Source organism: Podarcis cretensis (assembly GCF_951804945.1).
Source record: "Podarcis cretensis genome assembly, chromosome: 2".
NCBI classification, from domain to species: Eukaryota; Metazoa; Chordata; class Lepidosauria; order Squamata; family Lacertidae; genus Podarcis; species Podarcis cretensis.
This window is the reverse complement of record NC_137171.1, coordinates 22216684-22232433: the sequence shown is the minus strand read 5'-3', so window position 1 is coordinate 22232433 and position 15750 is coordinate 22216684. Positions and strand designations below refer to the sequence as shown.

At 44.4% G+C, this 15750-nt stretch overlaps 1 protein-coding gene across 1 annotated transcript; it reads right to left on the bottom strand.

The window, feature by feature from the left end:
- Positions 1-10520: 10520 nt before the first annotated feature.
- Positions 10521-14560, bottom strand: RPS26 (ribosomal protein S26). The gene is made up of 4 exons (XM_079965727.1): positions 14405-14560; positions 12015-12192; positions 11465-11595; positions 10521-10618 (listed from the first exon to the last, which is right to left on the bottom strand). The coding sequence occupies exons 1-4, from the start codon at positions 14405-14407 to the stop codon at positions 10583-10585; spliced, it is 348 nt and encodes a 115-aa protein (XP_079821853.1). The 5' UTR covers positions 14408-14560; the 3' UTR covers positions 10521-10582.
- Between the last annotated feature and the right edge of the window lie 1190 nt (positions 14561-15750).

Here is a 15750-nt window from a genome sequence, read left to right as displayed (position 1 = left end):
GGTTGTGCTCCACAGCAACCCGGAAGTAACGGAGCGCGTTACTTCCGGGTTTCGCCGCTTGCATATGCGCAGGTGCTCAAAATGACGTCACGCGAATGCATGGAAGTGGCAAAACGCGACATGCACATGCACAGACGCGCCGTTGCATCTTACGTTCCATTCATGATGCAAACGGGGTCCGGAACGGATCCTGTTCGCATCCCGAGGTACCGCTGTAGTTTATAGCCAGGGCTGCTGCAATAAACAGCTGTGCAAGCCTTTGGGAGACAGAGACAGGAGAGAGCATCAGAGGAGGGAGGGAAGGAAAGAGGGACAGAGGCCTGCGGCATCCCTGACCATCATTCAAGGCACCCCAGGGTGCAACGGCACACTGGCTGAAAACCACTGGATTACTGTAACATACTCCATGCTGGCAGCTTTTGAAAGGTTCTCAATAACTATCACTGATCCACAGGAATGCCAACTTAGCCCCGTGACCATGGGTGCCCAGGGCAGTAGGTGCCATGCGGCGTGCATGGCCCTGGCATTGAAATTTGTGGGTGCCCAACTCCTTCATGGGGATATTGTGGGTACTTGGGCACCCAGGGCCCCAGGGAGTTGGTAATTCCAGAATGTTAACTGGGGATGGCAAGAGTGGAACATACAGTGTTGATTCTAAGACAACTTCACTGGATCCCAGTTGGTTTCCAGGCCCAATTCAAAGGGACCTGTTTAACCTCTATGGTGTTTAATTGTGTACAGCTAGGATAGCTCAAGGACCAACGTCTCCCTTATAAAACATACCTATTCATTAATAAAAACTTTCTGAGAAACCTTACTATAAGCCTTTGGTGGGTGGGTGGTTAGCCAAACAGGGCATTGAGACCTTGGCATTCTCTTTGTAGGGTCATTGACCGTGCTTCCACTCTTCTGGCTGTTACGGAACTGATAAGGATGAGTCTTTTTCCCCCCAGAAGGGTTTTGGGGCTTATTGATCACTTTTTTCTGATTCAACTTGACATTCTTTTCTCTCCTGATTTTCCTTGCTTCGCAACCTGTTTTATTATTTATGCAGCTTGATTTGTTGGATTTTATGTAGTTTTTAACTGCAGGTTTTTATTAGTTGCCCTTCAGATCTATCAGCTCAGAATATAAAATAAGAACGTATTAAATTAATACATGTACAACATGACAGCAGAGATGCTTCTTTATTCCACTGTAAAAACATAGCTATAAGGAAGAAGATAGACCCCACCTGGTTCAGTGGCTTTAAACAGTCAACATCCCATTAGGGATGTTTTCTGCAAAAGGAGACCAAAATCTCCTCACTTTGGCCAGAAGGAAACTGAATTGTAAACCCTTTTGAAAACTGAAATATTACACAGTAAATATTGCCAGTGGTAATTCTTGTCCAGACATCCGTATTCTGCAGCTGGTCATCACATATAAAACCCAATGTTCTGCTGGGATCAAATAATACTGCAGATGTTCATCTAGTTGCTAAATTTACAGAGGGCCCAGTTGCAGCAGTTTATGTAAGAACTAGGGACAGGAATGATGACCCAGACTTGATCAACATGTCAAGTTGTCATGTTTCTACAAGCCACATCATAAGCAAATAATGCAACCCAGACCATGTCCACCCCTATTTTTGCAAGGCAAATTGGTCTTCCAAGGGAAATCTTCAATTAGATTCATGATGTAAACAAGTGATGCTGAAGTGCAAGGTAAGAGGCCTCGCTCCAGACGGCCATGGGCAGGTATGACTCACCTACAGTACATTTGCACCAGGCATTAGTTTGACAAACATCCAGTTAGAAGTAGCACTTGCTCTTCCACTTAGGGACTATGGCCAGTGTTCCAGTACATTGAAAATTGCTTAAAAGATTAACAGAACTGGTTTTTCTTTATATCAAGGGCTTGTTAGCATCAGAAAGTAGAACAGGATATGCACATGCTCCTCCCTGGTGCCAGTTAACTTCTGGAAGGTCAACTTGAGTCAGTATCAATGCACATCCACAAGCATGCAAAACTGAGAACAGCATAGCATCTCAATTCAAGAAAGTTAAGTCTCAGAGTCATTTTGCATTCTGCAATCACAACTCAAATTCTGTAATTGTATAATACTTCCTACTAGCAACATTTGGGTTTCTGAAGAAGGATTTTTAGCTGGGGCTCAGAAACAGATCTGATATTTCTGAGTAAGGAAACCGCCATGATGTGGCCTTTTATGATTTCTGAACATTTAGTAAACATGAGAACATAGGAAGCGAGTCAGACCCATAGGAGCCAACTCCGAGGGGCCGAGGTCCCTTCAGGCCCCCCAATAAAATGTTTGAGGGAGTTGCCCCAAGTTCATAGGTATTGCCATTCAAATGGTGTGCATACACCGCACCATTTAATTATGTGGGGCAGGGCTTACCTGCTCCCCCCAATATTTTATTTGAGTTGGCACCACTGAAACCATTGGTCCACCTAGCTCAATAATGCTGATATGCCAAGGGAACCTTTTCATCTCAATTCCTGTTTGGGGGGCCATATGCCAACAGTGGGCGGAGGCAGTGTGAAAATGAACAGAGAAACAGATGCATGTGATTCTTACCTTTGTTCAGTAGGCTATGTATCAGCAGTGCTGCTTTTGATGTTTTATGACCATGAACTTCCCTTCTGGTCACAGAAGTGTATGCTCACATTGCAGTGGAGATGGCCAGCTTCATCATCATTATTTTTTAAAAGCCCCAACACTGCAATTGCAATAAACATAATCCATCATCATCGTTTCAATACTGCAGGTCGGAAACAAAGTGCAGATTATAACAGCCCTGCCATGGACACCTTTGTTATTATCTCCACATGTGATGTTGGGGGCAGGAGTTTACAGCATATCCTCCACTTTTCTCCAGTTAAAATAGGAACGCCCTATCTAAATAATAATAATAATAATAATAATAATAATAATTTTGTTTATGCCCCACCCATCTGAATGGATTGCTCAAGCCACTCTGGGTAGCTTCCAACATATATAAAAACATAATAAAACATTAAACATTTAAAAACTTCCCTATACAGGGCTGCCTTCAGATGCCTTCTAAAGGTTGTATAGTTGCTTATTTCCTTGGCTCAGGGGTCGCAAAACTCCATACCCTCCAACATTTCTCTGATGAAAATAGGGATGTCCAGTGCTTTTTTCCTGGGGGTACGATACCCCTAAACATTTTGTGAATCTTTGTACTTTTGCACATTTACTGTATTTATTTTTCCCGATTTGCACTATAAAATGGTGATTTTTTTTGAGTCAAAATGAGAGTACCCCCTAAACATTGTTTTTTTTGGTTTGGGAGACCTTCTGGGATGAAATCAGAAAATTGGAATGGCTTCTGTAAACCTGGGACTGTCCCTGGAAAATAGGGACATTTGGAGGGTCTGATACAGTTATCCTGTATTGTCATGATTATCCTATTATCAAGTGAGGGGCTGAGACTGGCAGATATTCTGATAAGGAGAGTTATTACCATGGGGCTTTCTCCATCCCTGACATAGGCCCAAGGCTTGTGGTGCTTGGTAAATGGAGCCCGGTGAACTACTACAGAGAGGTGTCTTTCTGGGCAGGCTCTCAAATAAATCAACAATGGGTGGGGAACCTTAAACTGAGCCTGAGGGCCACTTTTTTCGTTCGAGGGGCCAGATGCCAGTACTGGGTGAGGCTAGAGGGCAAAGTGGGCCTTGCAACTGAGAGGGGAGAGACTCCATCAGGCCAGGCCTCCTTCCACCTGCCTTGCCCCACCCTCTAGTCTCTGCTTCTCAATTTGTATTGTATTATTTTATGTACTGTGGCTTGCCATTGTTTTATTGATTATAGTTTTAGAAATTATTTATTGTAACTGTTGAGTGGATTTCTGTTTAACTTTTATGTGTTGATATTATTATTTTATACTACTCTAATAATTGTTGAATATTACTTTTTGATGTAGGTTGCTTATTTTAAAGTTTTATTATCACATTTTTGTACTGCATTAGATTGTTATAAGATGTACATTTTTTGTTTCTTCAGCTTGTAAACCACCTTGAGTATCTGAAGAAGTGTGCATGCACACGAAAGCTCATACCTAGAACTAACTTAGTTGGTCTTTAAGGTGCTACTGGAAGGTATTTTTTTTTCTTTTCTTTTGTTTTGACTATGGCAGACCAACACGGCTACCTACCTGCACCTTGAGTATTGTAAGATAGAAAGACGGTATACAAATAAAATAATAATAATAATAATAATAATAATAATAATGGGTGTGTTACCTTTGTACACTAGGCTAGCTTCAACACCCTCACACGTTCCTCTCTTTCCAGGTGTGCAGGAGGCATTAGAAGAATTTTAAGTAACTGTTGCAGACAGGTAAAAACACCTGAGCAGAGTACAGAACAGGCTTGTGGCTCAGGGAAGAGAGCTGAGAGAGGCTTGTGAGGCTCATTTGGGCTTTTAGGCCCAAAGCCTTTCCCCAGGCTCACCTTCTGTATTGTTGTAAACAAAACCTGCCCTTCTTCCCTTATTGGGTATCCAAGAGCCCGCATAGAGTCCTTAAGTCAGTTCCCTATCAGTAGGAGAAAATAACAGAGGCCAACCAAAGAATATTGAGAAGCAAAGCAGCTAGTAAGCCCGATCTTTATTAAAACTGTTGCAACAGGGTCTCCCCTCACACGTAGGAGGACGGAGGAGGACCCCAAACAAAGGTGTGCCCGCCCTTATACAGACATTTTAAATTCCCTGCCCTGGAGCTCAAGACCACCCCTCCATACATCATACATATCACAGATGTGTAACCCAAGACCACCACCCCACAAACATCATACCTACATCACAGACAAGGTGGTCTACAACAGAAATTTGAATGTTGTTGTTTTTCCTGTCTGTCAGGTTATCTGATAATGTCTTATCTGATTGCTTTTCCTGGTAGTCAGCCCATTCCTTTGAGATGGTGATTACCTATTTCCTGAGACAATGGGAAGGTTCCCTCACCCCCTCCCTCCTTGCAGAGAAAACATTTGGTCAGTTTGGGAGTCAAAATGGTTTCAAGGCGGTCTTCCTGTGCTGCTCCAGACATGTGCTCCACATATCTATGTTTGTGCTTGGTTGATACATTTATGATCATTTATTATATATATAAAAAGGTAAAGGGACCCCGGACCATTAGGTCTAGTCGCGGACGACTCTGAGGTTGCGGTGCTCATCTTGCTTTATTGGCCAAGGGAGCCGGCGTACAGCTTCTGGGTCATGTGGCCAGCATGACTAAGCCGCTTCTGGCAAACCAGAGCAGCACATGGAAATGCCATTTACCTTCCCGCCGGAGCAGTACCTATTTATCTACTTGCACTTTGACATGCTTTCAAACTGCTAGGTTGGCAGGAGCAGGGACCGACCAACGGGTGCTCCCTGCATCACGGGGATTCAAACCGCCGACCTTCTGATCGGCAAGCCCTAGGCTCTGTGGTTTAACCCACAGTACTACCTGCGTATATATATATATATATATATATATATATATATAACCTTAAAATTTTTATTACCGTAGACATTTCCCATTTAGGATGATCTGTAGGATGCAGGACCACCAGCCCCTTAATGCCACACGGTGCTTCTCTCTCCCCTCCAAGCATGTAGAATTAAGACTGGATCCACAAAAAGGGGAATACTTGTTTCAGGACAAGCCAGCAAAAGAGTCTGCTGAGCATGAGAGCATCTGTTTCTCTTTTGCATTCTGCCATGGCGTCTTCGTTGGCTGCCCTTTTGCAATAACTTTTGAGTCCCACTGCTGTCTCTGCTGCAAAATGATAGAGAACCTATGGGAAACAAAAGCGACCTCTGTTATCTATCCATCCATTCAGATGGCTGCCATTCCAAGTGGAGAGAGAGAGCCTGGCAGAGAGAGGAAGGAGGGAAGGAAGGAAGGAAGGAAGGAAGGATGGAAGTAAGTAAGTTTTGGGCTATTACTGTTGTGGCATCATCCTCATTCCCTGCCTGGGCCTTTGGTGGCAAAGGATGGCAGGAGCAGCACCACAGGCACCGGCAAGGTCACCCTGTCACAGCGCATGGCATGGTTGGAGGCAGAGGATGGCAGAGATTCAGGAGTGGGCGCTGAGAACAATGGTTGCAGTCAGGAGAGGAGTGGGAGGAAATGAGATCAGAGATAAGTGTCGGAAGAAAGCAGAATTCACGGGCGCTCGCTGCAAACAGGGCCTCCCAGCCTTAGTTAAAAAACAACTGATGGGGGCTGATGTGCTGAAGGCAGCAGCCCTGGGGCAGGATCTGTCTCTTGGCAGCTTCTTGGCCAAGCAGGCCAAGGATGGGCCATAGGCCAAGGATACGAGGCATGGAAGGGGAACCAAGTAAGCAGCAGTTCCCCCATGCAGCCCTTTTCCTGATTGAATTCCCATTATGCTTCATGCGATCTTCAAAGTTAATTTTTAAAAATGGCAAAACATTATTACCCTTCTGAAGCACAGTATTCCATAATCAACATAGGTGCCAGTATGGCACCTTCACTGGAACGTCACAAAAAAGTGAGCGAGCTGTGTGCATGTGCATTGAAGAGGAAGCATGATACTGGAGCCTAAAGTCTGCAACTTGCAAGTCTTGAAATGAGAGTATACAAGGTGTTGAGGTAATTGGGTTAGTCTCTTGTCTGGTGGAAGGGTGTGAATGTGTGGTCCGCTGAGGTTGTTGGGGCAAAGAAGTCATAATGACTGTTTGCAACGTTACTGAATATATCAAATATAGCAGTTTTTAGAGACCGTAACTCTTTCATTTTAAGCAAGGATATAAATCACCACAGGATCCAATCAGATTTGACCTTTAAGTGCTCTACTACCCAATTTGGACCAGGACATATAGCTGTGATGTGTGATCTCCTCCCACTGTCACGTAACTCTCTTAAGGCTGGCAAAAGTTGGGAATCCAGAAACAACTGGAAGGTTACAGGTTTATCATCACTAGTTAAAACATCCCACTCCTCTACTCTAGCTCTGATCCAAACTGCCCCAACAGAGTTGTTGAGGAAATATACAGGAACCATGCAAGTGACTTTCAACCTGCTTAAAACTTGAGTTCTTAAATGACCAAATCCTACCCCGAGATTAGAACATCTCTCAAGTGCAGCAGAGTTCCTATCCAAGTCAGCTCAAAGTCCTGCCCAAGATGAGCAACAGGTGAGAAACTCAACATGGTGGCTACTCAGCCTGCCTTTAGGCATTGCTGGGCTTTAGCCACAAATTTCCCTCCACCCAACTCAGAGGGTGAATAACACAAGAAATAGGTGACACCAAAGAGGAGGGGAAAAGTTATGGTTGATCTAATTATGGCCACAGGTCGTTTCTTGGCCTGTAATATGTTAAGAGTTTGATTATAAACTCTTCATTGTTCACACAATCCCAAAGTGAGAAACACGTAAACATAATAAAACAGTTCATTTAAATATACCTTGACTATTTTGACATCAGAACATCTAATTGTTACCTGGTTACTTCCAATCTCTGCAGGGCCTTGATCTCATAGGCTTCAGGAGACCTCTAATCTAATCCTGTCCTCCCTAAACTGTTTGCAATCTTTTTCTAATATCCTCCCCACTATTTCTTCAATCTTCCTCCATGTGTTCTGATGCAAAGCAGTTAGAAAGCCAGAGATATTCTCTGTTTAATAAAAATCATCATCACCATCTCATATCGTTATGGATTTGGAACGATGCACGTATTAGGAGTGAAGCACCTAGAGCTGCCTTCTGCTGCCACCCTGTGCCTACTAGCAAGAACTACACAGGAGAAATAAATCACCCAAACCAGGAAATTTGCATCTTCTTCATATTCAGATTTGATGACTGCAACAGACTCTATAATGGCTGCTTTTGAGCAGATATTACAATTGGTCCAGAATGTGGCTGCCATAATTTTAAGTGGGTCAAACAATTTCTTTGTTTTGTTATGGTCCAAAGGAAGGCAGAGCAGTTGCCAGAAGTCAGTGTACAAGGCGCCATCCAACAGTAGATGTCGAACAATGTAGAACTCTGCAGCGGGGTTGCTAAAAGGGACCAGGAATTTCAAATGTAGTATGTTGGTCCTTGTTCTTTTGCCTTGCTTGCCAGTGCATCCCAGGGCCCCATTCAATGGGGTCATTTTAACCTATAAAGCTGCAAAACAGCCAAGGACCCCAGTACCTGAAGCACAGCGATCCCAGAGTGTGCTCGAACCACCAACCTTCTGGTTAACAGCAAGACACACCAACTCATTGTGCCACTGAGGGCTCTACCTGTGGAATCCCTGGAGTATGGGGCCTGTAGTGTATGGGGGTTACTTACTTTTATATAGGGGCATTTTCTTTTGGGCTGCATCCAACAAAGCTCCAGTGGCACGTTAAACTTGGATGCATGTAAATGATCTTCCTCTTCATCTCCTGTGTCCTCCAGCCCCTTCCCCCATCAGTGCCAGGGAGTGGGAGTTAATCTTTTGAATGAGTTATCATAAACCAGGAAGTACATCTGTGTGGCTTGGAAAATGGTTTCTAAACCATCTTAACCACAGTACTACCTTGCAGTACTTTCACCAGTCATAGTGGGAGTTCTGACCTAGAGATCCACATTCTGGTGGTTGTGGATTAAACCAAGGTTCTGCTATGCTCAATGAATGTAGAGGGTTAAGGCCAAACACAAGAATTATGACCCAGATTGGATCATTATGTTGTCATGTATATATACAAGCCACATCATAAACAAAGAATGCAACCCTGACTATGTCCACCCTTATTTTTGCAAGGCAAATTGATCTTCCAAGAGAAACCTTCAATTAGATTCATGATGTAAACAAGCGATGCTGAAATGCAAGGTGCTCCAGACTGCCATGGGCAGGCATGATTCACCTACAGTACATTTGCACTGGGCATTAGTTTGACAAACATCCAATTAGAAGTAGTACTTGCTCTTCCACTTAAGGACTATGGCGACTTTGTAAAAGAACATCAAAAACTAGCAAAATAATTCATGTCTAGGAAAGCCTTCGAGCTTAATGAAGCTTACTCCCAGGTAAGCGGGTTCAGGTTTGCAGCCTAAATGTTCTTTTCTTTATATTGGGTTGCATTTACTCTTCCTTCTGCTAAAAGGGGCTCCTTCTATTTGCTGAAATAGCTTTGATCAAGGGGAGACATCTGCTAGACGAAGCGGTAGAGTTGTTGTTTTTCCTGTATTCCTCTTTCCTCTATAGCCTTCAGCATCACCTCACAACCCAATATAAAGAAAAGAACATTTAGGCTGCAAACCTGAACCCGCTTACCTGGGAGTAAGCTTCATTGAGCTCGAAGGCTTTCCTAGACATGAATTATTTTGCTAGTTTTTGATGTTCTTTTACAAAGTCGCCATAGTCCTTAAGTGGAAGAGCAAGTACTACTTCTAATTGGATGTTTGTCAAACTAATGCCCAGTGCAAATGTACTGTAGGTGAATCATGCCTGCCCATGGGATCAAAGGATCCCTCAACCCCCCCAGAGCCAGAGCAGCCTTTTAAGGAACTGTCAAAAGAAGGAAAAACCCTGCTTAACTCCAGTGGAGCGCCCAAGTATGAATATGATCAAGTAAACTTTTTGTATTAGAGGTGGGCAAGTTTGAATCCTCCAAAAGCTGTTATAATACAGCTATATCTGAGAAGCATAAAAAAGGAACACAATGTACATGCTTCTCCCAGGCCCTAGCTACTTCCAGAAGTAGTTACTGGTCAGTGTGAGGACACATCAAGAGTTCATTTCCAGTGTGCAGGCCCACACAAGTGCAAACTGAGTAGAAACAAAGCTGGAGGTGCTTTGTGCATCAATTGATCCAATCCACCGCTTGATCTATGAAATCTGAAACTAAAGCATCCACAATTACACATCCGGCCCGCCTCTGCTTGAAGATACACCACCACATTAGCCTAGCTCTCTGGAGCACAAAGCTAGTCTCTGCTAGCTTCTATGACAGTGCTTAAAGTGCCTGATGAATACTATCTGCTTACACCCACACCCACCCAGTTCCTTACCTCATACAACCTTTTTCCAATACAGCTGACCACATCTTTGTCGCCCTCCACCAAACCTATTCAGTTTGTTCAGCTCTTGTTAACCATTTTGTGGTTGTGGGCAAATTTGGAAACACAAGGAACTGTTCTGAGCCCCCCCCCCCAATCACAGAGACAAGTACACCCCGCCCCACTGCCATGCAGCCAGTCTCTTTCCACCCACCAGCAATTAGCTTGAAAAAACGTGTTTTATCTTTTTCTGAACCCCAATTTGCAGGGAGGGAATCTTCCCACCAGTGAAAACACGTCACATGGCATTCTTGGCTTCTAAACATTGAACACGTTTCCCATTACTTCAGTCCTGCCCACAAACGTGAGGACTACCAATACAAATTGCACTCTACATCCAAACATACAGATTTCGAAGTTCCACAGTCAGTATGCCTAAATAACAGCTAACAACAAGACATCCACCCCTTAAAGTCCAGCCCTTTAAAAACAACACTCTAGACCAATAACGCATAAAGACCAGCTGTAAATTTATTGTGTCAATAGCAGAAACTGGCATCATTCAAACCATCTCTTTACATAGGCTTAGGGGGTGGTCTTGGTGCAGCACCCTGGGGGGGAAAAGAGAAAGGTTGTGTTAGGGGACAGTCATTTAATTTTGATACAGTTATCTAAATCAAGACAATACTCAATTGCCATCACAAGACCAATTTGATACAGGTGAGTTGCAACAAAGGGAAGGGAAGCAGTCTGGGGAGCTGGCCTTGCCCTTTTGGCATCATCTTCAACTTTGAGATTAGGCATTTTAATGAATCCTGGATTATGTCACTATACATCACCATGTACACAGGTGGCACTGTAGGAGCTGCAATGCAACTGCCTCCTGGGGCAGACTGTGGCTCTATAACAGCCTTTCTCAACCTGTGGGTCCCCAGATGTTGTTGAACTACAACTCCCATCACCCCTAGCAAGGCCAGAATTCAGGGATGATGGGAGTTGTAGTCCAACATCTGGGGACCCACAGGTTGAGATCCGCTATAAGGTTCAGTAAGAACCCGGTGATGCAATTATTCCTGCAACATTCTGGTGCCTGTATTCCGTATTATTTCCAACCTCTTCCCCGTGTAGCTTTTCATTGGCGCTCAATACAAAGTGTGCAAATCTCTACTGTAAGCCACACACAGGACTTCCTACAAAAAAACTGGGAAAGGATGCCGGCTGGTATAAAAGGGCTTAGATCAAGAACCTCAGAAAAAGCACACACACAATAACCCTATGCTTTTTTAGAACAGGGTATCACAGGAAGGAAAGTGCTCCATTTTTATGCTCGGGACATTTCGTTACATAATAATGCAATATCTTAGTGCAAAGGGACATTTCAATGCTGATGGTGCCTCACCAGCTAGGAGGTTTTGAAGTGCATAACTTTAAGAACAACTTTAAGACAATACACTTACAGCAGGCCTGAACCGGGGTGGAGGGGTACGGTCCTTCCGGGCCTCACGAGAACGGTTCCTCACCACCTTGCTGTGGATGGCACAGCTAACACAATAGTGAAGCTTCACATAGAGTTTGGGCAGCACATATGCTGGAGAGAAAGGAAGAAGCAACAGAGTCAAGTACACAGGCATGCAACTTTTGCATTATAGAAAGGCAAAATCCAGTTCTTATATAGCACCCATGAAAAGCTTCAGAAGTCTTCCAATGGATGGAGTACTGCCAGTTAGGCTCACTAATGGGCTCTGAATTTTCCAGAGGAAAACCAGCACATAAAATAATATTTTAAAAGAAAAATATTCAGGACCTTAAACTTTCAAGAGATGCATGTGCCATGTTTATTCTGACAGAACAAAGCAGACTAAGCATACAACACACTTCAATTAAGAGTCATAATGGGATTTTATTTCTGTTTTTACACAAAGAAATCAGTCTTCATTCCAGCCTTCTCAAACTTTATGAATACTGGTAAACCAGGAGTAGCGTATGGAGGAGACATAAGATACTTACAGTCAAACACACTTGCTTCCGAGATATCTCGGACTGCGGCTGCTTCTACTATGTTTCGGATGACAAACTTCTTAATGGCCTTGTCCTTGGGGACGCAGCGGGCACAGTTGGTACAGCGAATAGGCTGGACATGTCCCCGGCCCTTCTTGGCACGGCCGTTATTCCTTCTCTTCTTGGTCTGTTTAAAGGGACAGAAATTTATAAATATTAAGGTACTGGAGAACCAACATAGCACTACAGAACACAGGAAAAGCACTGCTCAATACGGAGCAATATATTCCAAATACCTCTCACTTGGGCATCTCTGGTAAGCATCAGCTCCAGAGATAGACAAGGAAACTTTGCAGCAAATAAAACAGGCATAGGCAAACTCGGCCCTCCAGCTGTTTTGGTAGTACAATTCCCATCATCCCTGACCCAAGTCTGAACGTTCAGTATACCTCTGATAAGCTGTTGATGGTGTCAAACAAAGCTAATGGATTTAAGTACCATAATGTCCTCACCTGTGAGCTTCAACAGTACTGGCTTCTGGTTCATTACGATATATGGCGACAGCTACTAGCTTAAATCATGGGCATAACCAGGAGTGGGGCAGCTGACCTCCCCAATGAATAAAAATAAAAATGGCTTAACTAAAAGCAGAAATAATCAGAATATTTGAAATTGGAATGCTCTCTGAGATCAGTACACACTCCATTCTAAGTGAGGGCCAATGGCACCATGCAGTATTTTTGCTTCTTTTAGTTTTAGTTTGTTTGGTTTGTGAAAAAGGAACTTTAAGTAACTAAAAAATAAAATGGGTTTCTTGTTACAGGCTGGGATTTAAAGTGATTCCAGTGACACTTTTTTTAACGTTTGGTATTCTCCCCCCACCCCCCAGAAACCCAACAAAACTAGATAAGTAACGTGCTAACAAATAAAGCAGTTCCCATGTTAAAAGGTGGGTTTAATGGTAATTCCATTCTCAAATCTGGCCAGTGTTTTAGAAATAGTCAGACCTTTGGAATGACCCAGGAGGGCTCTTCCTATGTCTTTTCTTCTAATAACACCAATTGTTCTGATAATACACGACCCTCATTTCTGCCTTCCGAGTTGTTGAAATACTATTGTGCAGAGTTCTACATGTTGCAGCCTCCTCTCAGCTTTCCAGTTATGGCTGAGTAGGTGCATCATAGACACGCCTGTAAACGTTAGCAATTCCTTGCTCCCCCCTTTCCACACTACTACTGCCTATTCACATGCAGCAGGGTGACTTGAACCTTCAGTATAATGGCAGAGGCTGAGGTGTTCAAAGAACCAGAGATGACATAACACTATTTTCACCTGAGAAATGTGTGTGCACTATGCCCACTGCCACTCACCTCCTAGAGCCACACCAATGCATTTTTTTTGCGAGTTCTAGTTATGTATATATATTTACACCCTGCCTTTCATCATGGGACTCCAGGAAGCACACGAGCAATTCCCTGGCAGTATCCCATTTAAGTGCAGACCGAACCCAAGGTGTCTTCAAGTGCATCTTTTGAGCTCTCCCAGGCGCCAGTGACATCTCCCGCCCCTTTTACATTCTTTAAATCGCGCCTTTTCAGTTCAGTATTAAATCTTTCAGTTTGCGAGCCCAAGTCTGAGAGATCTGAACAAGAGGCGGCCAAGGCAGAATGTGAATGTTTTCAAGCACCAATCCTGTCTTTCGCTCTTCATGGAAAGGAGGGGAATCCTCATGTTCCCGGGGGAACATTAATAATAATAATCTATTATTTATACCCCGCCCATCTAGCTGGGTTTCCCCAGCCACTCTGGGTGGCTCCCAACAGAATATTAAAAACACGATCAACCCAGAAGCTCCCCAGCGAGCACAGGAGCCAACTCCTAGGGGGCTTTTCGGCTCCCCCAATAAAATATTTGAGAGGTCCGAGCCCCCCAAGTTGATGGCCATTGCCATTCAAAAGGTGTGCGTGGTCGATTTGGGGCGGGGCTTACCTGCCCCCCACCCCACCCAATATTTTATTCAAGCTGCTCCCCCCTGCAAGCTATAGGGAGGCGGGCTGCCCTGCAGGCAATCGTGCGCACGGAGGACGGGCCCGTCCCGAGGCCCAGAGGGGTCCCGAGAGGGAAGCCCGCGCCAAGGGAGCAGGAAAAAGGGGGGAGACGGGCTGTACCAACTAGAGCCCGAAAGGGGGGGGATATTTGAGGAATGTTGAGGTGGGGGGGGGTGTTTGAGGGCCGAGACGGTGACCCGGAGCCGTTAACTCCAAGCCGTTAAAGGGGAACAGGATGAAACCCATTCACATTCCTAGCTATCTCTCTCTTCCCGCTCTCTCAAACTCAGGGCTTTGGACTCCATTCCCCTTTCTCCGGCCCCGCGGAGCCACACGCGCAACTCTACCCACCATTTCGGCGCTCAAGAAGAGGCGAAAGAGGATCCGGCGGCCGCCCTGCGATCCTTATATAGCTATCCCTCCGCGAGGCGGAAACGCTTCACCTCATTTCCGCCCACGGTTAAAAGAGAGGTTTTCAAATAACAGGTTAAGGGGGGCGGGGGGAAGTAACCTGCCAGTGTGTTTCGTCCTAGGGACACAGAAAGCAATGATGTTGGGCTTTCCCTCGCTCAGTCCCGACTCTGGGCCTTTTTTAAAAATGGGATTATATTCCCTTTCCCTCCTCTGCGGAATGATTTTTCAAAAAAGGAAGAAGTGGTTTGATAAAAGCCCGGATGTTTCCCAGGATGCATCGGAAGAGGCGTAAGGGCGAACGTTCTTGTTTCAGCTGCAAAGATGCATGCCGGGAGTTGTAGTCCTTTCCCCTTTCTCGTCTTGCAAGGTAGTGCGTGCAGGAAGACGCAGCAGTCTTCTCTCTTCCGCGAAGCACGTGGTCATGATGTCCTCATGCGAAAAACAGGGCCTAGCCATTTTTTTTGTTTTGTTTTCTGCTTACATTTCAACTACTTTAGTGACTTCATTAGTTTTATAAGACTCTGGCTTTATTGCACTGAAGACTTGTAGCAACAATATTATTCTTTTTTTCTGAAACTATGGGCGTAGGACGCAGCTGCCTCCCCTAAATCAAGTACGGTAAATAAATAAAAATATGTTATGAGAATTTTAAGGTCTTATATACATGTATTCAACATAGATGTTCATAAATGTACCAAGTAAACACATATAAATATGTAAACCACATGTCTGAAACCCACAGAAAAGTCCTGAAACCATTTTCTCTCTCCCAAAATGACCTCAAATACTTCTCTGCAAGGTTGAAGGAAATGGGGAACCTCCCCATTGTCTCTTTGCTCACAAAGCCCATCACAAGGGCACAGTTAAGATATCAATAGGGTGAGCCTGTGACCTGGATTCCATATTTGAGTAGTTATCATAACAAGAGAGTGGCCAGGATGCCCAGGTAATCCAACCAAGTAACCTGGCAGACAGGATATAAACAACTCATTGATTTCTGTTATGGTCTGCCCCTTCTCTGATGGATGTATGACCGCTTCTGTGATGTATGTATGATGTATGGAGGGGTGGTCTTGAGCTACAGGGTGGGCAGTTCAAAAGTCTATATAAGGGCTTGCACACCTTTGTCCTGGGTCCTGCCCCCCCCCCGGGTGTGTGGGGGAGCACCCTGTTGCAACAGTTTTAATAAAGATCAGGCTTACTTGCTGCTTTGCTTCTCAATATTCTCTGGTTGGCACCTGTTATTTCCTTCTACCAATGGAGTACCTACAAAGGAGTCTATA

Coding starts and splice junctions, on each gene's coding strand:
- RPS26 (XM_079965727.1), bottom strand. Junction 11,596..12,014: donor GGAAGCAAGTGTGTTTGACT/GTAAGTATCTTA, acceptor CTTTCTCTCCAG/CATATGTGCTGCCCAAACTC. Junction 10,619..11,464: donor CACCCCGGTTCAGGCCTGCT/GTAAGTGTATTG, acceptor TTTCCCCCCCAG/GGTGCTGCACCAAGACCACC.